The following is a 26,482-nucleotide window of genomic DNA, read 5'->3' as shown; positions in this document are numbered from 1 at the left end:
CTGTGTGCGACTTGAAACATTTTTTGCATAAATTTGAAATCACAGCTAACAAAAACAAATGAATGTGAGTGTGTATTATGTCCTGGCATGTGTAATTTTTGGGGCGTGTATTCGTATGTGTGAGTGTGTGTGTGTGTGAGTGTCGCTTAATTCAATACGCATAAACAATAATTTATGAATTTTTATTGAAGTTCTCGAGGCTTTTCGCAGGCACGTGTTGTCGCAGAGTTCTCTCTTGCTGCTGCTGTCAGTCGAGCCAGAGTTGGAAGAGTATCTCGATGGGCTTCCCCATGCATAAGTATGATGTGATGTACACATAAAACACTCAACGTTTGCCATCATAAATTACAAAATACGAGTACATACTGCAGTCGACAGCAGGCTCCACTCTCTCTCTCTCTCTCTCTCTCTCTCTCCCTTTCTCTCTTCACTCGTCTCTCTGTCTCTGGGAAACAAGACAACAACTCGAACGTTGCGTGGGCATCTTCTCCTCCAGGCGTTGCTTGACGTGAACTGAGCTGAGCTCTCGGCCTTTGATATTAATCTTACCGTGCGTCGGCGTTGGCGTCGTCGGTGTTCGCTACTCGATGTTTGGGTGTTCAGCTCCCCCCTTTGCCACCCTTCCAAATAAGATACATTATGCTGACGCCTACAGGCAAGAGTTTCTCTCTACTATTGTATTACATACGACAAACCTCCGCCATCGATGTCAGCTCAACAATCTTCATTGTTATTGACGATGCGTGGCACTCGCCTCTTGATACACGCTTGACCCAACACACAAACACATAGAGAGAAACATGAACAGGTCAATAATATATACGAGATTCAATTAAATATCAAATATATAGAATTGTGCCAAATCGTAATGGGTAGTTGTGTATTGTGATGTAGCATCGATTTGAAGTCAAAGAAATTAGTGCAATAGTGGAATAAACTTGATATGAAGACAATTGAAAATAATATACTGAAAATATACTAAATACTGAATACTAAAAAATATACTGAATACTAAATACTAAAAAATATACTAAATACTAAATGCTAAATACTAAATACTGAATACTAAAAAATATACTAAATACTAAAAACTAAATACTAAATACTAAATACTAAATACTAAATACTAAATACTAAATACTAAATACTAAATACTAAATACTAAATACTAAATACTAAATACTAAATACTAAATACTAAATACTAAATACTAAATACTAAATACTAAATACTAAATACTAAATACTAAATACTAAATACTAAATACTAAATACTAAATACTAAATACTAAATACTAAATACTAAATACTAAATACTAAATACTAAATACTAAATACTAAATACTAAATACTAAATACTAAATACTAAATACTAAATACTAAATACTAAATACTAAATACTAAATACTAAATACTAAATACTAAATACTAAATACTAAATACTAAATACTAAATACTAAATACTAAATACTAAATACTAAATACTAAATACTAAATACTAAATACTAAATACTAAATACTAAATACTAAATACTAAATACTAAATACTAAATACTAAATACTAAATACTAAATACTAAATACTAAATACTAAATACTAAATACTAAATACTAAATACTAAATACTAAATACTAAATACTAAATACTAAATACTAAATACTAAATACTAAATACTAAATACTAAATACTAAATACTAAATACTAAATACTAAATACTAAATACTAAATACTAAATACTAAATACTAAATACTAAATACTAAATACTAAATACTAAATACTAAATACTAAATACTAAATACTAAATACTAAATACTAAATACTAAATACTAAATACTAAATACTAAATACTAAATACTAAATACTAAATACTAAATACTAAATACTAAATACTAAATACTAAATACTAAATACTAAATACTAAATACTAAATACTAAATACTAAATACTAAATACTAAATACTAAATACTAAATACTAAATACTAAATACTAAATACTAAATACTAAATACTAGATACTGAATACTAAAAAATATACTGAATACTGAAATACTAAATACTAAAAAATATACTAAATACTAAATCATAAAAATTAAGAATTAAATTTATACAAATTTGTTAAGTTCTTTGCAGAGAAGCAATCACTTCTACAGTTGATTGTCAAAATATTCGAACTTGTGCAAATATATATTATGATTTTTGATTGTTTTGCGAATCATAAATATATGCATAAAGTGCTGCTTGTCCCATCTTGTGTACTAGAAAAGCAGACACTGAGGTCGCTTGTGTTCAATCCAATTAAAATACACATGCGGCATCATCAATCGAATTAGATGCTCCCAACATCGTCGTAATAAGCTCAATTTAATTCCCATATACACAGTATTGTTACTGCTATTCATGAGTATGTGTGCGATGTGTGTGTGTGTATATGTTATATTTACATATCGAGCATATATCCACAAGCATAATTCATGACTCATAAAAACCGCAAGAATCGTTTCAATTGCTTTTCGTTACTCATTAAAATGCTGACTAAGTAAGACGAAGACGAAGTCGAAGACGAAGACGAAGACGATGCTTTGAAAGTTGTAGTGTTATTATTGCTGTTGACGGTATTAGAAGTTTACAGCATTCGGGTAGAGGGTCAATTTAATCAAAGCCACAGCAGCTGGCCATAAAATTAGAAAGCATGCGAGGTCGACCAACCGATGACAACAATAAGTTTTTGGGGTACCCAAAACCAAAACCAAAACCAAAACCATAACCAGAAGGTCAGTCAAAGGAGGGAAAGAAGGAGTCGAAGGAGACACGTAAATCCTTCAGCTTTGCGTCGTGGCGTCGTTCAGTTGATTAATTCCCAATTTTATTTGGCGTTTTTATGAGCAACTGCAGCCGTGAGCGACGAACGGATGAGGCTCTGAGGCTGATTTGTTAGTCGCTCAGGTCGCTGCGCTTTTCTCTCTCATGGTTGGCCACAAATAACTGTGCATGTGAGCCACGTGGCTATCAAATTGCCATTCAAAGCCAGAAAAACACAAGTAAGAAAACAGCGACAGCAACATGGCAACTCACATGGCTCTCCAAAAAAAAAGACGAAAAAAAAATGAATTGAAGCAAGTCGAAATCGAAACTGAGACGAGCCAAAAGAAAGCGTCAAACAAAGCGAAAAAATGGGGAAAAAAGCGATACTTTATTTTACCATTAATCGTAAAAATTGCTCATTTTATTGCTTTCAAAGTGTTTCTTTTTTTCGTTGTTGTTGTTGTTGGGGGTGCCAGTCGCTGACATTCGCTGAGAAAGTTTGCATGTGGCTCCGTGTGGCACGTGGAACGAGCGCCACAGCGTGAAGCGAACCGATGCGTGAAGCAGTCACAAAATAGGCAACAAAAGGCCAAAAGCGAAACAAAACAAAAAAAAAAACACACAAAACACAAAACACACCAAACATCAATGTCGACAGCAATAGAGACATCCTGTGCCTGGCATCTCAACCAGGTGGCCTCCAGCAGTCAGAGTCAGTCCCTCAAATGTCTATGTTAAATGCTATGCATAAATCAGCGTATTGTCTTCAAATGCGAGTGTAAATATCTCCTCACACACACAGAAAGAGGAAAAAACATATGTACCTAGTACTCATATTGGATTTATTTCGTAAGGGTGCGAATATGAATGTAATTTGCTTTTCTTTTGATATACAATGTGAATGAAATTCAACATAATGAGCGTAAAATATCATTGTATACAACACAACAAATTGTTGTTCATTAATGGCAGGACTTTAATCAATTAGCAAAGTAAACGAAATCAATCAAATTTATCTAGTGTCAGACATCTTTTGTATTTACTTTATTGTCTTATTATTTACTTTTATTAAATCATTTATTATTTAAATCATTCTTACGATATGTAAGAAGTGCACAAAGGAATCTGTTTTCAGACTTGAATCAATTAGTAGAACAAGCAAAATCAATCAAATTTACTTAGTGTATATTTGTGATATTTCTAGTATATTTTTATATTTGTGGTATATTTTGCCTTTTTCCATTTTTATATTTACTTTATTATACATTATTGTTTTATGCTTTATCAATCAATCAAATTTATTCTAGTATCGGATATTTTTTTGTTTTTCTGTTATTTATTTTGTTTTTTATTTATTTTATACTTATCTAGTATATTTTTAATTTATAGAATATTTTTTTTTTATATATCTAGTATTTTTATATATTATTGTATATTTTACTGTTTTATTATTTAAATCATCTTAGTATTATATACAATCGAATTTCAGTTTCTTCGTCAAATCAATAAGCAGAGCAAACAAAATAAATAAAATTTACTTCTCTGACAGTCTAATATACAAAATAAGAAAATACAGTATTAATATCGCACATTATTATAGTTTAATGTGTTGTGAAACTGTTTGGAGAATGAATTTAAATCATCTGTAAGAAATGTAAGAAAATTAGTATAACATTGTATCGAAAGCATAAAAATACAATTTGCTATAATTAAATTGAAGATCTTTACTGAAAGCACTTTAAACAAAAAATAAAAATATTTTTAAAGAGTTATATAAATATTTAACTATTGTTTGATTAATTTATTGTCATACTTTATTGAATTTGATGAAAAGGAATTTCATATTAGAACTGTTTGAGCAAAGTCTTAATAACTCTCAAAATGAATTCAACTAGAGCTGTAATTTAAAAGCAGTAAAGACTTGCAGACAGTAAATAACAGTGTTTAAGATACATGCAAACATAGTTGGCAAGTTAATTTTATGCAATAAAGCACTCTGATGGGATTTAAATTTCATTAAGTTAATGCATTTCACGCTCTTTGCAGCAGCTTCGTATCAATTGCTCCCTCGATCGAGGTAAATGTTTTAAATGAATTCAATATATATTTAATACGCATGTAATGCATTAAATTTGAAACCATTTGCAGTAACTATTTAACACATTACTGCGTACTTTTCAGTGTCACTTTCACACACAAAATCCAAATCGATTTAAGTGCACTTAAAGTCTGAGAGCTTTAAATATTATATTAAAATAAAGCTTGAAACCTTAATTCGAACCTAATCCAAGGTCTAAGTGTTATTTTCAGTCATCTACATTTTTGGGAATTGCAATGAAGGAAATCTAAATCGGGTTTAAGGCCCAAAAAATGTGTGAATGTTTGTCTATTTAAAACCCAATGGAATTCATAAATGTTTCGCTCATTTGCTATTTATAATTTAATCAATATTTTGGGGTTGCTGCTTGCCTTGCTGATTCAACTGCAAATTGGCAATTGTTTGTGTTATCAATTAAAAGCTGTGAGATCTACTCGAACACCTTGAGCAGAATGCTGCGTAGTACTTGGATATGAAATAGAGAGGCAGCAGTATTTACACATTAAAACAAACAGCTGCAACATTTATGGATATTTTTCAAATATTTTCTTTTTTTTTGCTTCTTTTCCTGTTGGTTTGTTTTGTTTTGTCTTTCGGTAAAAAGAAAACAGCCCCAGAGAGAGAGAGAGAGAGAGAGAGAGAGACAGAGAGAGAGAGAGAAAAGGCGAATGAACCTAAACAAATTTCATGACGCTTTCTTCCATAGAACTGAAGCTCAGACTCAAACTCTCCCTTTTGCCAGCCGCAGTTATTACTCATTTACAGACATTTGGCCCCACATTTACTTTATACCAGGCGAATAGAGGGAAGGAGAGGGCACCTTTTGTTATTTGCATTGGACTACAAAATGAGCAGCAGGCAAGCTCCACAAAAAAAAAGGAAAAGTTTCAAATCTTTGAATGAATTTAATATTCACAAAGTATGAAAAATATTCGTAGGCAAACTTTTGCCTTCCACCCACCCATCAAAATAAGGAAAAAAAAAACGAAACCCACTTTTCATTCTCTATTCGCCATGCTCCATTCTCCATTCTCCATCATCATCGTCATGACTGGGGCATCATCGCAGTCAGCCCTCAACAGCAGCAGCTTCATGTCGTCGTATATGATTTCCGGATTATGTTTATTAATATGCTCGTACAATAACTTTAAGCCTTCCCCTGCTCCTTTTTTTGTAGGAGAATCTCCTTGCGTCATCCCACGCACTTGCGGGCAAAGGGTTCAAGTTCGCTTTGCCTGTCATGCTTAGCATTTTGACAGGTGCAAGGCAAGGCACATCTATCGACACCCCAACAGCAAGAGCAACGGTTATGTTTTCACATTTTAATTGCCAAGAGCTAGAAAATATGCTCTGAATAGAGAATGTCTTTGCTTTTTGAGGGCAGCACTAGAAATACTCTACAAGAGTATAATATAAATCACTTTTTATATTGAATTTCTAAATATTATTAAGAATTATTTTTGAAGAGTAGAAAAGTATGTCAGACATACATTTTTGTATAATAACATTTTATTTTACTGTCATTAAACGTCTAAATATTGTTAAAATTATAATACAACAAAAGAGTTGAAATGTATTTGAGGTATTTTTTTATATATAATGCAATTCTCCTTTTTTAGCTTCAAATTATATTAAAATATCGTATTTCGCTGTCAACGGAATTTCATTTTTTACCCCATAAAAAATGTCTTGTATTTCATTGCATTGTTTTTCATAAATTTAACTAAAATATACCGAAAACTATATTTGGTATATATTTTACATATCAAATATGTATATAAAATATAGTGTAGACTATATTTGGTATATATTTACATATCAAAATTAGTATTATTTTTCAAAAATATACTAAAAGAATATACCAAAATACTAAAAATATACCGATGCCCATATTTAGTATGTAAAATATATACCAAATACCATCCTCGGTCTGTTTCAATACTTTTGGTATATCAATTTGGTATATTTTGTTTTCTAAAATATATGTTCAAAAATATACCAAATTAATATACCGAAACCATGAAATTATGCTGACTGCTTTATTTGGTATGTAAACTGTATACCATATATGGTCATATATTTGGAATATTTTTATTTATTTGTATTTAAGAGTATACGAAGTATGTTAAAGTCTTAAAGTTCAACTCACTTCGACTGTCATTTGAAGTTCGCTGCAGATTAGCTACACAATTATTTGTTATGTTATTATACAATTAGGATTTGAAATTTGCATTAGCATTAGCATAATTGCTCAAATTGTTCGCTTCATAAGTATGTGTTTAGCCACAATTAATGAGAGAATAGTTAGTTTTGCCAGAGTGTCGAGCAATTAAAATGCCAGCTTGAGCTGCTCAAAGGGAAATCCGAGAAGTGCTGCGGCTTAAAAAAGCTATTTTGCAAAAAGGTTTTCTTTTTGGGCTCTGTGTGGACAGCGTGAATGACAAACGCCATCACTGAGGTGGAGTCAAAGAAAAATCCAAAGCCATGCAACACGGCACAAGGCAGGCAGGCAAAGTGCAGTTGATGGATTGATGGCTGTCTGGCTTGTAGCTTGGCTGGCTAGCTTTAATATGGCCTAAAGCACATTAACAAGCGTTTAAGAGGAGCTTAGCCCATGGAAGCGGAGACACAGAGAGAGAGAGAGAGAGAGAGAGAACGAGAATGTCGTCGAGGGATGTCTGTCGCAGGGTATTAAAAGGGCATTAAAAGATATCAGGAATGCCGAACGCATCCGTTCGATGTTGTTATTGCTGTGCATTAAACGAATTGTGAAATGGCAAATTCAATGAAATATTTATTAACCTTTAATCAGGCTGGCAGAAAAGGCAAACAGACAGACGGACAGAGAGACAGACAGACTAACATCGCTCAGAGCATATTTTATTACACATTTCAGTGGACAACGTTGCGTATGTGTGATGTGACGTATAGTATACTTGATTTATTTATACTGTTGCCTTGGCTTACAAATAACCAGAAACATTCGATATCGGGTCAGTGCCTGAATGCTAATTGCCAACGCAAGCGACTAGACGAACGATTCGATTTGATAGCATTAAATAAAATGGAATAATACATCCAAGATGCTGCGAAAGATGATGATAGATTATATATCAGGGTATAATATAGTTGAACAGGAAGCGATATGACTTTTGTTATTCCTATTGTGATTTTTGTGACTTTTGCTTATTTGTGCGATGATTTTTATTAGATTTGAGTTCAGTTCAGTTGTCAGTTCAGTCATAATTTCATTTCATACGCAATTTATTCATTTGTTCAGCGCAAATAACAACAACAAGAATTTATGCTTGGCAAATAAACAATGCAAATGCTAGATATAATATGTACACACATAACGTATAAAATAAATTCGAGTTTAATAGCTTCAGCAATTGCGCAATTTTTCATTTCGTCTATTGTCTGCTTTGGCCACTTGTTGTGTTACGAGTGTCGAGTGTTGGTTCTAGTTATTTAACTGTCTCGCATTTTTGGCATCAACACTTTCAGCTTGACTTTGAGCTTACGCTTGAGCGTGTCAAGAGCCAGTCAAGAGTCAACTTGCTCAGTTTCAATGTCAGAAACTGTGTGTGATTGAACTTCTCATGTTGCGTCTCTCTCTCTCTTTCTTTAGCTCTCTCTCTCTTTCTCTCTCTGTTTTGTTCTCTGTCGCGTAGTTTCCATTACATTAATTTGCTTGACTCTCTAGAAGCAGGGCCAATGGCCTCGCTTCATATATCCCCGCTGGCCATTAAGATATGAAATAAACTCAATTAATGTCTTCTCTTTGTAATAAAGGCTTCTCCACAAATTATGTTGAAATTATTTTAAACTAATTTTCGTTCGTCTGAGCAATATCAGATATCGCTTGTCGAGACGTATTAAGTCAATGTCAAGATTATTCTTGATCAATACGATGACGATGTTTTCTTATTGAAAAAGACGTAAAAAGCCTTAAAATAAAAAGTCAAGTTTAAGCGCAACAATAAATAAAAGAAAAGATTAGAATTGTACAAAAATGTTAAAGTAAATATAAAATATAATATATAAAAAAAATAAAATTAATATATGATAAATCAGCATGAAAAAGAAAGAAAAAAGAAATAACATATAAAATAAATAAAATAAATGTAAGAAAGAATAACAGGAAAAATTAAAAATTTATAAAAAAAAAAAGCCTTAGAATATAAATTTAAAATTTAAGCGAAACAATAAATAAAAGAACAACATTAAATTAACATAAAACTGTAAAAAAATATATTTACGTAAAAAAGTATGAAATTAAAAATAAATAAAATAAATTTAATATTTTATCAATCAGCATGAAAACCATATTTAAAATAAATAAAATAAATATATAGAAATATAATAATCAAGAATACAAAATATATAAAGAAATATTAAAATAAAATAAATACGATATGCTGATTTTAGCATGAAAATACATAAAAAAAACTAAATAAAATATTAAAATGAAATGAATCAAAAAATATTCTTAATTTGAAAAAAGACGAAATTAATATTTAAAGGGAAAAACAGTTTTAAAACAAAAAAAAAAAGAAAATATTCTTTAAGTGTAAGTAGATGAGTAGCAAACACATTTAAGATTTTGCGTTTCAATAACAATACTTTCCGAGACATAAAACAACAAAAACTTATAAATGTAGATTACATTTTTATATACATACAAAAAAAAAAGGCTGACTAAATACAGAAGATTATTAAAAATAAAAGACAGCCCGAACATGAAAAGAATGTTTGGGTTACATAGATATGAAAGGGAAGCTATTTTTGGTGCTTGTAATCCTCGGCTGGTCATTTGTTGTAATGTTGATATTGAGGACCGAATCTGGCCTTTTGGCAACAGCTTATCCTTGGCTCTGGTGCGACTTGAGACGCTTAAACCGCTTTGCAAATTATCAACATAATTTGACAGTGTCAAAAGCGATACTAAAAAAGGCAAAATAGAGACTAAAAAGAATGAAAATGAATGCGCTTTAAAAAGTAATTGATCGACTAAACTGTATGCTGGAAATATGAAAAAGAGGTTTTAAGTTTATCAATGAGCAGAAATTTAATTCAACTTCTTACAAAATTAAGTTGAAATTGATTATTTTTGAAGCATTTTCAATAAAAAATATTTTAATATAGTTTTTTTTCATTGAAATTTTGGTTCATATATGTACGTTATATAGAATAGAATTTAGTTTCTTACAGGGACCAAGAGTAAACAATATTTTAATATAGTTTTTATTTAATTGCAATTTTGGTTTATATACGCAGATATGTTGTAATAAATTTCTTAGCTTAGCTGACAGTCTATAACACTCTACTATTTCTAATTTTATTTGCGTGGTGTAGGATATAAAAAAAAGGAAAAAATACCGAAACAGATTTCTAAAAGTGTTGAGAATTTGCGAAAGCATTCAAGGAATTAATCTAAACGTTTGCTTATTGACTACACGACGCTCTGTAGACCGTTCTCTCTCTCTCTCTCTGTGTCTCTGTCTCTCTCGTTCTTTCTGTCTGTCTTAGTGTCTGTCTGATTTAGTGTTTTCTTATGCGACCAAAGCGGCTTTTTCCCCCTGCGTGTGTTCGTGTGTGTTTTGGCAGTTCATTTTGCGCGCTGCTCTTTGAATTTCTTCGTGTTTGCCTAAGTAGCTTTTACTGGGGCGCCGAAGAAAGCAAAAAGAAAACCGAGACATGCCTTTGCAGTCGACACAGTCCAGAGTCCAGAGTCCAGAGTTTGTTGTTATTTTGCTGCGACTAATGTGCTTGTATTTACTTAAACGCACAAACGCAGAAGCCGAGCTCGAAGCAGGAGAGGAAACTAGGCATTGTCCTGAAGTCTATGCGCCACATTAGCGCCCACTTCACTTTTGGCCCATCCAACACTGATGAGCCACCAAATTGAATTTTATTGACTCGCTCGCTCACTCGCCCAGCAGCCGCATTTCATTTTTATTTGCCTGACATTTCTGACCAGCAGCGAACAGCGAACAGCGAGCATCCAGCTTTTGTATACACAATAAATTGATTTCTGATTATCATTGCATAATAAAATGGCTAAATCCGGAGCAGCCTCGACCTGGCCACAGAGGCCAAACAGAGTCGGAACGGGAGCCGGCCAACAGAAGTTTTAATGAAGCGTATTAAAATTTAATTAAATAACAATTTGCTCAAATGTAAATAAACACGGCGATGTTTATGCACAAAGCCAAACACACACACACACACACAAACACAGTAGGGGAAAAACGTGGAAAGCGAGTGAAAAGTGAAGACATCATCATCTTCTGGACTGACTGCCATGCCAACGCCCTGTGCGGCGAACTTTGGTCATTAAATTAAGTGCACAAGAAGACGACGACGCGTCGCGTCGATGAAAGCCAAAAGCCGACGACGACGATGGGAACAACGATGCTGAGCGATGCTCTGGCAACATGTTTTCATGTTGTTGACGCTGTGGTCGTGCTTTGCTACAAATACCATGTAGCAAGTAGCAAGTGGCAAGTGGCAAATAGCAAACTGCTGCCGACTGACGAGTAGCAACACACAAGTGAGAACGTTGCAGCTGACAAAGTCCTGCTTTTGTAGGCCTGCAAATCATCATAAATGAGGGATGTTTAAGACCTTACTTTCTTTAAACGTTTTTTGCTTTAAGCGCTTTGCAATTCAACATTTTATTGAGAAAGGTTTTAAGTCTTTTTTGACCAAATTTTGTATTGTATTGATTAAGCTTTTAAGTCTTTTTTTCGGTATAATATTGATCAAGCTCAGATCTTTTTATTTATGAAATTTCTATATTTTATTTGTCTAGCTTTTAAGACTTTATTTTTTTACTAAAATTCTAGATTATATATTGATCTAGGTTTTAAGTCTTTTTTTTTACTAATTTTCTATATACTACTATACTATTTTCCAACCTTTAAAGTCTTTTATTTAACTAAATTTTGTTATTATATTATATAAGGCTTCTAAGTCTGAATTTTATGATTAAATTTGTATATTATTTGTTCAAGCTTATAAGGTTTTATTTTACTAAAGTCTGTTTTTATGACCAAATTTTTATGTATAAGCACACAATGTTGAGCATTGCTTTAATTTACATCATTTATATTATTTAACGAGTTTTTGTAGTATAAATTTTTATAAAATGAATTTGTATTATCATTGTGTTAACTCCTGCTGTTTTCTTCGCGATTTGATTGCGCGCTAATCGAAACAATATTGGAACAATTAACTCTACAGTAAACAAATTTTTGCTATGATTTTTGCTTAATGAATTTGAAAAAATATCTCTAAAATTTATTCTTTTCTTATGAAATTTATTACTGTAATTGTTTGTTGATCGTTGTTTCCTAAGATGGGAAAATATTCATATAAATAATTCGTCAGTTAACAAATTTATTACCAGGATTATAATTTGTCAAGTTCAAATAATAGTTATAAAATGGCATATTTACCAAACGAGAAGAATATTTATTAAATGTATTCTTCATTTGACAAACTTATCATAAATTTAATAATTAATTAATAATTATTTATTTGCTGTTATTTTTAACTTTGCATCTGTAGAACAGCTTAACAAAAATGTTATTTTTCTTTAATGTTTATAAATATCATTGCCAACAATTAACGCTTTTGTTGTTGAACAATTTGTGAATTGTTTTTGAATAACCCTCGCAGCTGTTGTAAGTGAAATGTTTTGCCCTTGCCGTTGGCAGTTAATGTGATTTTTAATTTTCTATATAATTCTATGCTATACACACCGCATACAACAGGCATCAAAACGCTTCCGTATATACATACGCAATTTTATTTTTGCTTTTTGCTTTTTTGGGTGTCTGTCTCAAAGGGTCTTTGCCTAGGGCTTGTGTTGGCTTTTACGAGCGAGTGTACATTGCTCATACGCCGTGTGTTGCCCGCGGCCCGTGGCGCGGCAATTTTCGCGTCTGTGTGTGTGTGTGAGTGTGTGTGTGTGTGGCGCAAGGTAAAGTCTTAATTGAATTTGCCATTTGAGCGTTGGCCGGGCAACGGCAGTTGCGACAAGCTCTGAAGCATCGCCTTCGCCTGCTGCCACAAATATATATTACACATACGTCACGTATGACGCCGTGTATCCATCTTCTTCTCGTCTCTTTTTTTTTTATTAAATTTGTGTTGCCAAGATTTTGGCTGTTTAAAAATTAAATGTGAAATGTAAAATGTAAAATATGAAAATGCAAATCAAATGAGTTTTGGGTGGTGGAGGAGAAATAAACATGAAATTAATACAGAGTCAGCATAAAGAGCTTTTCACATTCACATTCCACATTTATTGAAGGCTTTCCACAAACATTTGTTAAGTTCTTTCACCCACTCCAACGCCTAAAAAAATAGACCAAACTGTCCACTCAGCCATAAATGAGATTCGTTTTGAATGCCAGCCAGAACTTGACATAAAATAAGGTATCTCTCGGACACGATTCGTAAGCGGCTTGAGGTTGACTTTTATAGTCGACTTATCGACTATACAAATACATTTCAACTTTAGGATCCTTTTGGTCCTATCAGCTGCTCTGCATCTTTCACATCTTAATATTTGCATTTTAGAATTGTCTCAGCGATTTCTTCTTTTATGACTTGAGGCAATAAAAATTTGTTGCGCTCATTCATTTTCATCTTCATCTTCTTCTATTTGCCCCAAAAGATACTAGAATATCGCGTGTTTCTAGGCAATTCATCACGTCGACAGACTTGTAGGCGTAAAACTGCGTGCGCCGTGCGCTACTTTAACTTTGATTTTACTTTCACACACAAATTCAACTAAATATATTCTATATTCTATGCTTTGCCACGGACTTCATCGAGCTGCTGTCAAATGTGTGTGTACATATGTTCAAACTAAGCTCGATGTGGGTTTTGATTAATAGTAGTTTAGGCTTGGGCATGTCAAACTGAAAGAGTTATGATGATTTTGCCACACACACACACACACTCTTCAGCATTGCTTGAATTCACATCTGATTAATTGAGGCGATAGGCGAACTACATATAGCATTGGAAATATAAAGAAAAATAATATTTATTGCGTTAGCTAAATATCAAATTTTTTTTTTTTATTAAAGTTATCTGTATTTGAAAATGCTAGATTTATAATATTTATCAAATTTGTTGTCATAAATCTGTATTTGAAATGTGCAGAAAAGTAATATTTATTAAATTATTTTTTGTTAAATGTATCTGTATTATGAAATGTGTAGAAAACTAACATTATTGTACTAGGTTAACAAGATATCAAATATTTATTAAATTTATAATTTATTAAATTTATGTTAGCTGGATATTAAATTATTTATTTTTTAATTTCTGTACTTCAAAAATGTGGAAAAACAACATGTATTATTTTAGTAAGATATTAAATTATGTTGCTTATCTGCATCTGAAAAGAATGTAGGTCATATATTTAACATAAGCTATATTTCAAATTCATCAGAGTCAAAAATGTGTAAAGAAATAATATTTATTTATTCGGTGTGTAAGATATCTATCAAATATTTTTATTGAATTTATAATATTTTTATGACTGGATATTAAATTATTTCCATGAAGCTTACCAGCTTTGGGAATAGGTAGAAATTAATATGTACTATGTTAGCTATATCAAATTATTTTGTATTAAATTTATCTTTATGTGAAATATGTAGAAACATAATATTTATTACATTAGCAAGATGTCAACTTATATTCATTAAAGTTAACAGTATAAATTGAGCTCAACTAAAGTTGGAAACTTTGTAACACATCGAGAATAAAGTAGAATAAAAAACAGTCAATTACAGAAAAAGTTTTAAAACATTAAAAACCGAAATCAAGCTGAATAAACTAAGCTGAAATATTTATGTAACTGTATTGGAAATATGATAGCTTATTGCAATTATAGATATTTCTGAATAATTTACATGCGCAACATGATGCCAACAATGTATAATTAATAAGTAGCGTGCTGTGTCTAACAATTATGAGGCTCTTAGATAATTATTTTTTGCACATTGTGTCTAAATATTGGATTTGCATATTTAGTTTCTAATTAAATTCGTAATTCGTTAAATTTTGGAATACTGAAAGAGTTTTTTTAAACATCAAATCAAATTTAATCATTTTTATTTTTATTCTAATGCTACCACTGAAAGTAATGCTAAAATGCAAGTTGCATAAATTACAATATTTAGTGTGCAAACTAAATGTAATAAAGCTAGTTTATCGATGTTCTTGTGTGTCGTCGTCGCTTCTTTTTGTTGTTTGCCTTTGGCAAACTTAGTAACAAGTTTACATGTATTTCTCTTGTTTGTGTTGTTGTTTGTTTATTTTTTAAGCAATCTAATGCCAAGTTAATTTTTCAATTTACACGCAAAGTGCCAACCAAAGGGGGGAACACAGAGGCGGGGCGGTGGGATAGGGGCGCTGTGGGACCAAGGGGCATCTGTGTGTGAGTGTGTGTGTGTTTGGCAATGGCTTTGGGGTCACGTGGGGCAACAAACAACATACGCTTGCAAGTTAAATAGAAATGGGGCAAAAAGAGGAAGCTGCAAGGAAAAACTTTACCAGATTGTGGCAAGACCTGAAAAAGAACCCAAAAAATAACGAAACACTGAGAGTCTGCTGCACTACTGGATACCCTACAATAAAATGTGTTGTATATATTTTGCTTGTCAGCAAACGTTTGAAAATCTCTGCATAATTCAGCCTTTTTATAGAGAATATAGGGTATTTAAGTATATAAAAACAATGCGAAACTGAATCATGTTAACAGCAACAAACAACAACAACAACAATGGGCAGCCAATTAAGCGAGCTTTTGCATAATTTGTTAACCAAAAGCCACAGTCACAGCGGAAGCAGCAACGTTGCCACCGTGGCAGCCACAGCAAGTTGAAGATTTTGTGGCAATTGGTAGCAACACAAAACAAATAAAAAAAAACAAGTTAGAAAGGTCGACTGTGAACCGAGAGTGCTCGACTGTGAGATACCCGCTACCCGTTATAAATAAGAGGAAAACAGTGCGGTATTAATTTTAAAATATACTAAATTCATATACCAAAAAGTACTAAAATATACCAAAATCCATATATGGTATATTGATTTACTACAAAATTTAAGATATCAAGAGCAGTATTATTATTATACCGTATTCATATACCAAAAAATACTAAAATATATTGTTTTTAGTATATCGGTGTAGTATTAGTTTTAATGAAACTACTTACTGAAAATATACAAAATTAATATACCACAAAAATACTAAAATAGTATAGCGAAGACTGTTTTTTATTATATTTATATTCCAATAGTTTTAATGAAACTACGTTCTAAAAATATACCAAATGAATATAAAAAAAAAATACTAAAAGATACCTCCTGCAGGCACAAAGTTATAATACCCTTCTACCGTATGGGTAGCGGGTATACAAATAGAGAGAAAATATAAAATAAAACGTACGAAATAAAAATGCAAATTTATTTTAATTTGTCTGCAGCAGGCAAATGGAAGGTGCAGGAATCGTCGTCGTTGGCGTCGTCGTCATTTGCATTTATTTGATATGCATTTTGTGGTGCGCCAACAAGTCGACTACACAACTTTCCGTTGCTTCCTTGCCGCGTGCCACATGCCACATGCCACAGTCGAGTCGCTGACCAAAGCGCACGCAACACGCTTCCAACAGCAGCGAGTGGTCCACAAAATTTATGATTGTATTTCGCAAGACTCCTCGAGAGTCATTTGAGCATTTGGGCATAGAGTTGACCCAAAGCTACTTTCTCCTCTCTTCTCTTTCCGCTTTCTCTTGCCAGCTACTTATGCGCTTCAAGACGCAATCGCGAGCGCACTTAACACAAATTTATGAAAATATGCAAACACGCTTCGCGTTCACAGCCAAGTGCAGCCAATTGTCGGCTGAACAAAAAACAAAACAAGCTGCGTTCGGAGTTGGCGTTGTACTTGGCTTCAATCCACAGTGGGTATAACTGAAGTCTTTAAAAAGAAGTGTCATTAAATGTTGTTTAACTGAAATGCTGTCAATGTTACGAAAAAATACTTATTCGATTATATTTGAATAAAAGAAAACAGAATAATAATAATAAAGAATATTACTTATTAAAATATGCCAAAATAATAATAAATTACTAATATATTATATACCAACGGCTTTATTCAGTATATTTATATAGTCGACCTATTTACTAAATATTCCATAGAGCACAAAATATACCAGATTGCCAGCCAAAGCAAGTAATAATAATGACTTTTAAGGTGGAACCGCAAAAACCTAAAAGAAACTTAATAATACTTTCATAATCCTTTTCAATTGAGTTTAATTGCTGTAACTGCGAATATCTCTGATAGTATTATCGTTATATCTCTAATACCCAAGAGTGCCCTGAGGTACTCATAATATAATTTGTATTATCTGAAACGAAATCATTAGAGTTGTGAGTTGGTAATAATTAAATATGAAATATCATATGTTCATGGCCAACTAACAAATATAATTGAATTGAAAAGCCTTTCATATAATGAGAGTCTCACGAAATTTTTAAAGAGTCTGTACTCTGATTATGTTATATGGTTATTGTATAATTACTTTATTATACTTTTTAAGAGGAACTCAAAATTTAAGCTGCAACCAAGAGTTGCAAAAATTATTCTCACTCGTTTGCTGAACTTTCCAATTTTTCCAATTTAGTATTACTGAAATATGCTTTTCTGTTGCTTAATGTCGATGTGAGCAAACACTTTTAGCTTTTATTGTTTCGATTAGTGTCAACAATTTTAGTCTGACAATCTTTAGTTTGTGGTTTGATGCACTCATAAATCTGCGCTTTAGTTGATGTTGCTTGCATATTATTTTAATTAGTTGCTGTCGTGTAAAAGAAAATGCTAAAAAAAACAACAACAAAAGCAATAACAACAGGTGCAGTTACTTTACTTTACAACAACAATGAAAGCGATGGCGACAGCCGACAAAAGTGTCGTCGTCTGCTGTCTGGCAGCCTGTGAGGTTGCCCTCTTGCCGCTGCTGCTGCTTCTGCTGCTGCAACAGCTGCTGTTGCATTGCATTAAAAGTTCTGTTGCACAAGTTTACCACAGTAGCCTAACACACAAACACATGCACAGGGTACACACACACACACACACACACACACACACACACACACACACACACACACACACACACACTTTGGCCAAAGCACTCAGCGCGTGACTCGCAAAATGAGCGCTTAACATCAGGCAACAATTTTTTTCTCTTCCCCTCCTACATTTACCCTGTGATTGTGAAGTGCGTCTAAGGGGGAGTATCGGGAATGAGAAAACTATTTAGCTTAGATGTATAAAATTAGGCAAACATAGCTACAAATATTCGATATGATTACAAAGGAACAAAATAAAATCAAGTCAAATAAAAGAAAATAAAAAAGAAATTAAATTAATAAATATTAAATGGAAATTGAATGCTTAACTAAATTTATGTATAATGGGTATAATATTATAAATTTTTTTTTAAATTTATTAACTAAAGGAATTATGTTGTGAAGAAATAAGACTTAAACATAAATTCGTAATATGTTTAACTTTATATCAAGCATCGGATTTTTGTACCATTTTATTAATGCATTTCGGTGACTTAAGTGAAAATACACATATGATGAAATATGAATCGAAAAATTAGGATATATATATTATTATGTTATATTTTACTTTGTTGATTGAAGAAATTATTTTTAAACATTATTTTTCTGAAATATTTCAAAGTCGCATTTTTAGGTCTGTTTTATTTTACATGACTGAATTGCTTCCTCAATATCAAATGTTCTTTTTACATCGTTCGACTTCAGCCAGGATAACTTCTAGTCCAGCACACTCGACTCGCGACTTTAGTACGTCGTTTACATTTTTTGTTTTGTCGCTTTCGTAAGCGACTCATTTGGCTTGGCATTTTGCATGTCTGTTAAGCAGCAGCAGCAGCACTACGCATTTACTTGGCTCTCCTCTGCTCTTCGCTTACTCATTCGCTTGCTGTTGCACGCTTTCCACCTTCACAACGAATCCTGTCTTCCCCCACTTTCCACTTTTCACTCTTCACTTTCCACACAGTTAATGCAGCTAGGCAGCAGGAAAAGCGTGTCGATGTTTGCGTGTGTTGTGTGTGTGAGAACTGTTTGGAATTGGTCGTTAATTCAATTTATGGCCGAAAGAAAAATTTGCAATGCTAAAACGCTACATCAATTTTCGGGGCAATAAATTAATAAATTGAAACGCTTTTGATTTGCAAATAGTAGAGTAGAGTTGTTGCAACTAAAACTACAAACAGAGTAATTAACAGAGGTCAAAACATGATATGTTTTATTGCTTGCTAATATGTTTTTATTGACGTTGCTGAGGGGGATAAAAACTAGTCGAGGAAGGGGGCGGAGGGGACAGGAAATAAAACACGTGAGTTTTACGATCGATGTGAGTGTGTTTAGCTTTTTGTTGTGTTCACTCAAAGTACTTCCGTGCTCGGTGGCGTATGCGTAATGTGTTTAGAGGTAATTAATTTTTGCCGTGTTTTTTGCGGTCGAATAAGTTTAGTGGACAGGGGAAGTAGAAGGGGAAGGGGAAGAGGAAGAGGAAAACATCCAAGTGCTGTCCAGTGTGTTGGCAGGCAATTCATCATGGCAGCATTGCTGAAGTTGTAATTAACTTTTGCACACAGAGCTCTCTGCCGCCTGCTTGATTGTCATTATGAAGTGTCATTATGATGCTCCATCATTATTACAAAGATGAGAAGAGTCGAGAGGGAGAGGGGTGCGAATGATGGGCATCATTTTCGGGTGCCACAAAAACTTTTGGCTAATGGCCTCAGTGTAAACTTATTCTTGTTGCCATTTGGCTTCGACATTGGCTTAAGTCGAGCGCCAAAACCAAAGCACTTTCACTTCAATATTTTACAACTAATTAGGGATAATTACCAGCCATTACACAAAAGGCATCCCACAACGGCAACGGCAACGGCGACAAGTTGAAAGTTGTGAAGACAACAACAACAAGAGAGACAGGATAGAAGAGGCCTCTTCATTGAGGTTTTTCTTGGGCGTGGTTCCTTCAATTTTCTAGCCACCTTAGTTTGTTAGTGGTGTTGTTTTTTTGTTGTTGCCGGATTTTATGCGTGACTCTTTCGGATAAGCCACAGAACACGCAGCGTGAACATTCCTGGAAATCCTTTTGACTAGTTACTTAATGCTGCTTGTTTGGGGCCATTGACTACAAAATTCTAGACTATTTGTCACTTGATGCGTTGAGCGCAAGTGTCGAAAGTGTTGCTGACATTTACAAGGTGCCTTCGAGGCGCAAAATTACCAACTACTTGCTTGAATTAAATTTCGTGAAGAGTAAAAGTCTGCTTAAAAATTAAGTTGTTAACTGAAGATTCTCAAAGTTGAAAGTTTTTCTGGTATATTTTGTACTTTATGGTATATTTTGAATATAGTTCTATGTCGATGTACCAAATATAGCCTTTCTGTATTTTTTTCGGTATATTATTTCGGCACATTTTTGGATTTTGATTTCATTGAAACTAATTATATATTGATATACCAAATATAGCCTTCGGTATATTAATTTGGTATATTTTTCGAATACGATTTCGTTGAAACTGTTACTTTATCGATATATCAAACATAACCTTTGGTATATCTTAGTATTTTTATGGTATTTTTGTAAAACATGGCCTTCGGTATTTTTCCACTGTATTAATTTGATATTTTTTAGAACACTATTTCATTGAAACTGTTACTTTATCGATATATCAATTATAACCTTTGGTATATCTTAGTATTTTTATGGTATTTTTGTAAAACATGGCCTTCGGCATTTTTCCGGTGTATTAATTTGATATTTTTTAGAACACGGTTTCATTGAAACTAGTACAATATCAATATTCCAAATATTGCCTTCGGTATATTTTAGTATTTTTCGATATATTAATATTGTATATTTTTAAAATATGGTTTTATTGAAAATGGTGTGTGATGTATTACAAAAAAAAACAAATGTTAACAAGCTTTGTGACAAGAAATAAATATAAATCGAAATTAAAATGATTTCTGAACTTGACTAGAATGAATCACTTTTTCCTAGAACGATTCCCTAAAAGTTGCTTCGAGCTTAGAGCATTTGTCCCACTGGTTGGATCATGAGCTCATGAATTTGCACATTTGGCGGTGTGGAAATGCAATAACTGACTGCATCGGCCACATCCTCGGCGCGGAGCATAGGAAACTCAGTTTTCAAAGCGGCCACAATTTTGGGGTCAATCATTTCGGTGTTTGTGGCGCCAGGACTAATGCTCTGCAAGGCAAAGAAGAAATTACAATTTCAATTTCAATTGTGATGCTTTGATCAACTCACTGTAATCTTTGTCTTGGTGCCCTTCACGTGAAACTCTTGACGCAGCACCTCGGTCAGAGCTGTTAAACCATATTTACTAGACGCATACATGTTGATATTATAGCCACGCATAATGGGTATACGATGTCCGGCAATGCTGTTGATGATGAGCACATGTCCGTCATCAATATGTCGGCGCTGCAGCGAGAGGAACACTTCGCGTATGCACCAAACAGTGCCAAACAAATTCGTATCGATCACGGCACGAAGATCGGCGCTGTTGCCCTCCTGGGTGATCGATGTGTGTCGCCCAATGCCCGCATTGTTGACCAACACATCGACACCGCCGAGCTCTTTCTCAATGGTGACAAATGTCGCCTTCACTTGCTCCTCATCGCTCACATCGCATTTGTAGTAATGAAAGCGAGAGGCCTGCTCAGCTGGCAGCTCCTCCTTGAACTCCTTTAAACGATCCTCGCGTCGGGCCAAGCCCACAACGATCATGCCCTTGGACACTAGGTCCTTGCAACATGCGGCACCAATGCCAGAACTGGCGCCCGTTACCACAGCAATGCGATTCAACCAACGTTCCATTATTGACAGATCAGTAAATATTTGGTAGCTAGAATTCAGTTATTGAAAGCACAAATGAATGCTCAAGCACAAATGAATACTTTACTCCAATGTTGCGCTGCTTTTATACTGTCGAGTCGAGTCGAGTCGAGAATTGCTTGTTCATCAAAACACAACTTATCGCTGTCGCTGATAAAACTGTTAACACTTTCTGATTTTCTAATTCTTTGTATCTCTATTTTTGTTTTAGGCTGCCATACACGACTTTTACGCTGCGTTCTCGCGTTCAGTGTTTGAAGTGTTGAAATTAATCTATCGGTTAAAAGTACTATAAAAAAAAGTTTCAGCCTAAATTGAATTACAAATATATCTGTCCTACAAGTAAGTAAATACATTTTTATACTGCATTATTTTGAATTCAGCAAATTTAAAAAGAACCCAATTAAAACAGAAAGTCTTAAAGTCTTCTGCTGAAAAAAAAATAAATAAATTTAAAATAATTCGCTTATATAAAAATCATGAAACATTTATTTGTATTCGCTGAGATTTAAAATTTCTGCTGCCTTTTCATAGTGGTATAATTTCAACCCGAACTTTCACAATTTTTTTAATTTAAATGCAAAGATAGTTTACAACTTTTACATAGTACTTTGAAGATAAAACAAACATCATTAACTGAACTGTAATCTTTTTTTGGTTTTTGATATCTAAAGTGATATTAACAAGGTTTAATATTTAAACAAATTGTATATAATAGAGTGCAGTTCAATTTGGTCTTTTCTACTTTAGATAAGCTCAGCGATATAAAAAACAATGTAAGAAAAATAATATAAAATTTGTAGTGCAAACTTTAATTGTTATCAAATTGCACGTAAATTATTTGATTGATTAATTTCGCTGTCGTATCAAGCACACAAATTCTCGTGTGTGAGCCCTTATTCAAGTTGTAGATAAAGTTGTAGAGAATTTCACAATTTGAATGGAAATAACAATGAGTTCTGGAAAAATTGGTTTGTGGAACATCATAGAATTTTCATTTGGCAAAGTTTGGTGAAATTTTGAAATTCGTTGGGTACGCGTTGCTTATCAATTAAAGTAACGTAGAAATAAAAAAACAGCGATAATAAAGATCGAAAGTAATGCTTTTTAGATTGATAATTGATAAGGTTATCGCCCTCGCTTTTCTCGTATTTAAATCTATCTATGTCAATGTTTACTTCATTAGCTATAATGATTAATTAAACGTTAATGATTAATTAAAATTTAATTTGTTATCGACATAGAAGAACTCTATTTTAAGTGCAATTTGAGCTGTATCGTTTGCTGGAGAGATTACACAGATTCTGTCTGTCTGTTCGTCAGTCCATATGAATACCTAGATGTCAGAGACTTTAACAAATAGATATATAGTTTTTTTTCGAAAGTTTTTATGATTTTTGACTATTTGATTGCAAGCAGATAAAATTTGCAGAAGTTAACATAGATCTTCTTAGATGCTTAGGCTGACAATCTGATATATTTTACACTATAGTATATTTTTAATGTAATATATATATATATATATATATTTGGTATATTTAAAAGTTAATACCACACTGTTTTGCTTTAATGCAGAATATCTCCCATTGTGCTATTTCAGAGTCTGGAGTTTTCTTGCTTGTTTTTTTTTGGCATTTCATTTTACAATAACCATTTTTAAGTATTTTAACACAATTTAAGTCACTTTTCCACTTCAGCAAACGATAGCTGAAAAACATATAAAATGGAAGAACAAATACTTTTCGAATTTAATAATTCATTTTACAATAAGTTTGTCAAGTAAATGTGCAAAATTCAAAGTTGTCGAATACAGTTTCTGTTGAAATATATGAAGATTATGTTCAATGAGTACTTAAATTATTTATTTTTATTTAAAAATTTGCTATAATTTAATGTCTGCTTTGGCCTTTGTTCCTTTTGCATCGCATTGTTTCGATTTTCGAGAATTTATTTTGCAGTTTTGTGAATTCTTTGGGTGTTGCCATGTCAATGGCCTCGGTGATGGCGCGTGATGTGATGTGCCAGAGAGTTGCCAACTTTTCGCGTTCCCCCTCTCTCTCTAACACTCTCTTTCTCTCTCTAATGTAGCACTTTCTGATCCCCACAATTTGCTTAGCCACCCGCTGCTTGGGACTTGGCCAAATCACTTGCAATTTGACTAGACGTTGTCGCGACGTTTTTTTTGCTTTTGCTTTGTTTTAACTTCATTTTTTTTTCTGGGAATGTTGGGGTCACTCTTGCTGTATGTATTTAAAAGTTTTTAATTCAGCTTTCTAGCTGTGGGCGTGGCCCACTCTGACACTTTGCTTATTTATTTAGCTATCGCGCCTTGTTCTGAAAAATTACATTGTTCATTGTTTATTGTTGTTGTTGTTGCTGGCAAACTACGCGTGAAAACGTTGGTCAGGAGATTTGGGTTTGCTGTCTTAAGATGCAGTAGAAAACATGTAGAAGAACGACTAAGAAATACTCTAAAGCAATTTCTTAACTCAAATGATTAAAGACAAAGTTTAGACTGATATGTGGAAATCCATCAAAAGAAAAATGCTTGATTTATGTTTGGTACTTTTGCAGATAAAATGCAAAAGTACAGCAAAAGAAATGTATTAACTCAACTTTACGCTCTTTGATAGATCGTATTTCGTGGGACTCCTCGAGGGTATCTTTTAGTGAAATAGCCTTGAGATAAGCATTCGTATAGCAGCGCTTTCATATTTCTTCATTTTTATTATTATCATTTTGCACATTTTTCATTTGTTTACGTGTCAGCCCAAGCACCTACTTTTTGTTGCTGGGCTCAGTTTACTTTTTGCATTTGGCCTAAGGAAACTTTTCTGTATGCTGTCTGTCTGACTGTCTGTCGTTTGTTCTTTGTTAAAATTGTATTTGAAACTTTCGCTTAAGTGGCAAATGCTTTTTTGTCAGCGTCCTTTCTCACCTATTGTTTTTACGCACTGTGCGGAGGCGGAGGGGTGGGCGTGGGCGGAAAAGTTGTAGGTGTGGCTGTGTGGCATAGGCACGTGCCATAAGCCATTTGTCAACAGCAACCTGATTGGATTCCATGACTAAGCGCGGTTGCCAAGCCTCGCTACTCTCGATACTTTTCTTGTAGTTGTGCTTCTTCTTCTTCTTCTTGTTCTTCTTCCCCTTCTCCGTCTCGTTTTGCTTTCAAAACGCTTAAAAGCAAAATCTAATCACACTTGGTTAACGTTTGGCGTGTGGCCAATTTGCCTTGTGGTTGGGCTCAGAATTAAAGCAAGGCTTTTTCTTTACTCCGCTTTCTAAATGAAAATGGGCATTTCAATAATAATTGCACTCGCCTCAAGAGTTTCGTTTCTAGATCTCGCGACAACAACTTTTGCCACTTAATGTGGCATCATTCTGCTGCCAAATAGCAATTGTTGTAATATTATTTTCTTCCATTTAGTTACCTTCTTTTGTGCACTCAATCAAATCCGGCTACAAATTGTGTGTTCACAGTTCATTTCAATTGATTTTCGCCAATTATTTGCTATAAATCAACGTCGCAGTTTAATCCACTTGTTGAATCAATTTTGTTTAATTTTTTATAAGCGTTATTAATTTTCTTCATTTTATCCTTTCTTTTGAAATTTGATTTCATAAGTTCTTAGTACCTAATTGCATTAATGATTTGTTAAAGTAAATTATTCATGCATTTATTATTAACTATTTTTGATTAACATTTTGAGTATATAAATATAAAATATCAAAATTAAATCTGATATTTTTGAAATCATAATGAAAGCAAGCGTTTTTATTCCATTTATTTAAATACATTAATATAAAAATAACATCTAAAATATTTGAAATTATAAAAGAAAAAAATTTGAAGGGAAGAACTGTTAAGTAAAATATTGAATACTAAATTTTAAATACTAAATATGCCATCAAAACTAAATACATTTAGTAATATACAAATAAATACATATTATAAAATACAATATATAAATAGAATAACACATAAATAAAAACCTAAATACCAAATGTGAAAGGAAGATTGTAAATAATATAAATGATCTAGAAATGTTTTTTTTTATTGAATTGATTAAACATTTATTAAATGCATTAAAAACTCAAAAATGCAATCTGTAGAATATTTTTATTAGTCGGTTTAACGTTTTCAATAACGCATATAACATTTGCCAACATGAGTAAGATTTTTTTTTTATATTTGAAACTTATAATAGAACCAAGCGATTAAATTGAAGAACACTTAGAAATGAAATCGTAAATAATACTAAAACTAAAATGAAGAATCCAACAAATTTAATATTCCAGAGGTGTTTTACATAATAATTGAGAATTTGTTCAAAATATATAAGCTGTAAAATATTTGAATTACCTATCGTGGTTATAATTCCAATCTTAACTTTGCTACAATGTCTATAAAACTTGCTGACGAAAGGAAGATAGTTTTCTTATTTAAAAGTTTTTAAAGTTATATAAAAGCTGAAGGTGAACCCAGAAATGTTGAAATTTAATACTGCAAGAAGTAGATGAGAGTATATACTGTATAGTATAGTGAATACTGTAGAATACTATAT

General features: G+C 32.8%; 2 protein-coding genes across 2 annotated transcripts in view; one reads left to right on the top strand and one right to left on the bottom strand.

Moving 5' to 3' along the window:
- LOC132796528 (allatostatin-A receptor) overlaps positions 1-26,482 on the top strand; it is a 158,724-nt gene that overhangs the window by 21,401 nt on the left and 110,841 nt on the right. The window contains exon 2 of the mRNA XM_060807728.1: positions 22,129-22,259. The gene's annotated coding sequence lies outside the window, so the exon portion shown is untranslated. The remainder of the gene's footprint in view (positions 1-22,128; positions 22,260-26,482) is intronic.
- LOC132796513 (farnesol dehydrogenase-like) lies at positions 20,951-21,958 on the bottom strand. Its single transcript, XM_060807706.1, has 2 exons — positions 21,327-21,958; positions 20,951-21,266 (listed from the first exon to the last, which is right to left on the bottom strand). Exons 1-2 carry the CDS (start codon positions 21,897-21,899, stop codon positions 21,084-21,086), a joined length of 756 nt encoding a protein of 251 aa, XP_060663689.1. The 5' UTR covers positions 21,900-21,958; the 3' UTR covers positions 20,951-21,083.

Source organism: Drosophila nasuta, chromosome X (assembly GCF_023558535.2).
Source record: "Drosophila nasuta strain 15112-1781.00 chromosome X, ASM2355853v1, whole genome shotgun sequence".
NCBI classification, from domain to species: Eukaryota; Metazoa; Arthropoda; class Insecta; order Diptera; family Drosophilidae; genus Drosophila; species Drosophila nasuta.
This window is presented reverse-complemented; position numbering and strand designations above follow the sequence as displayed.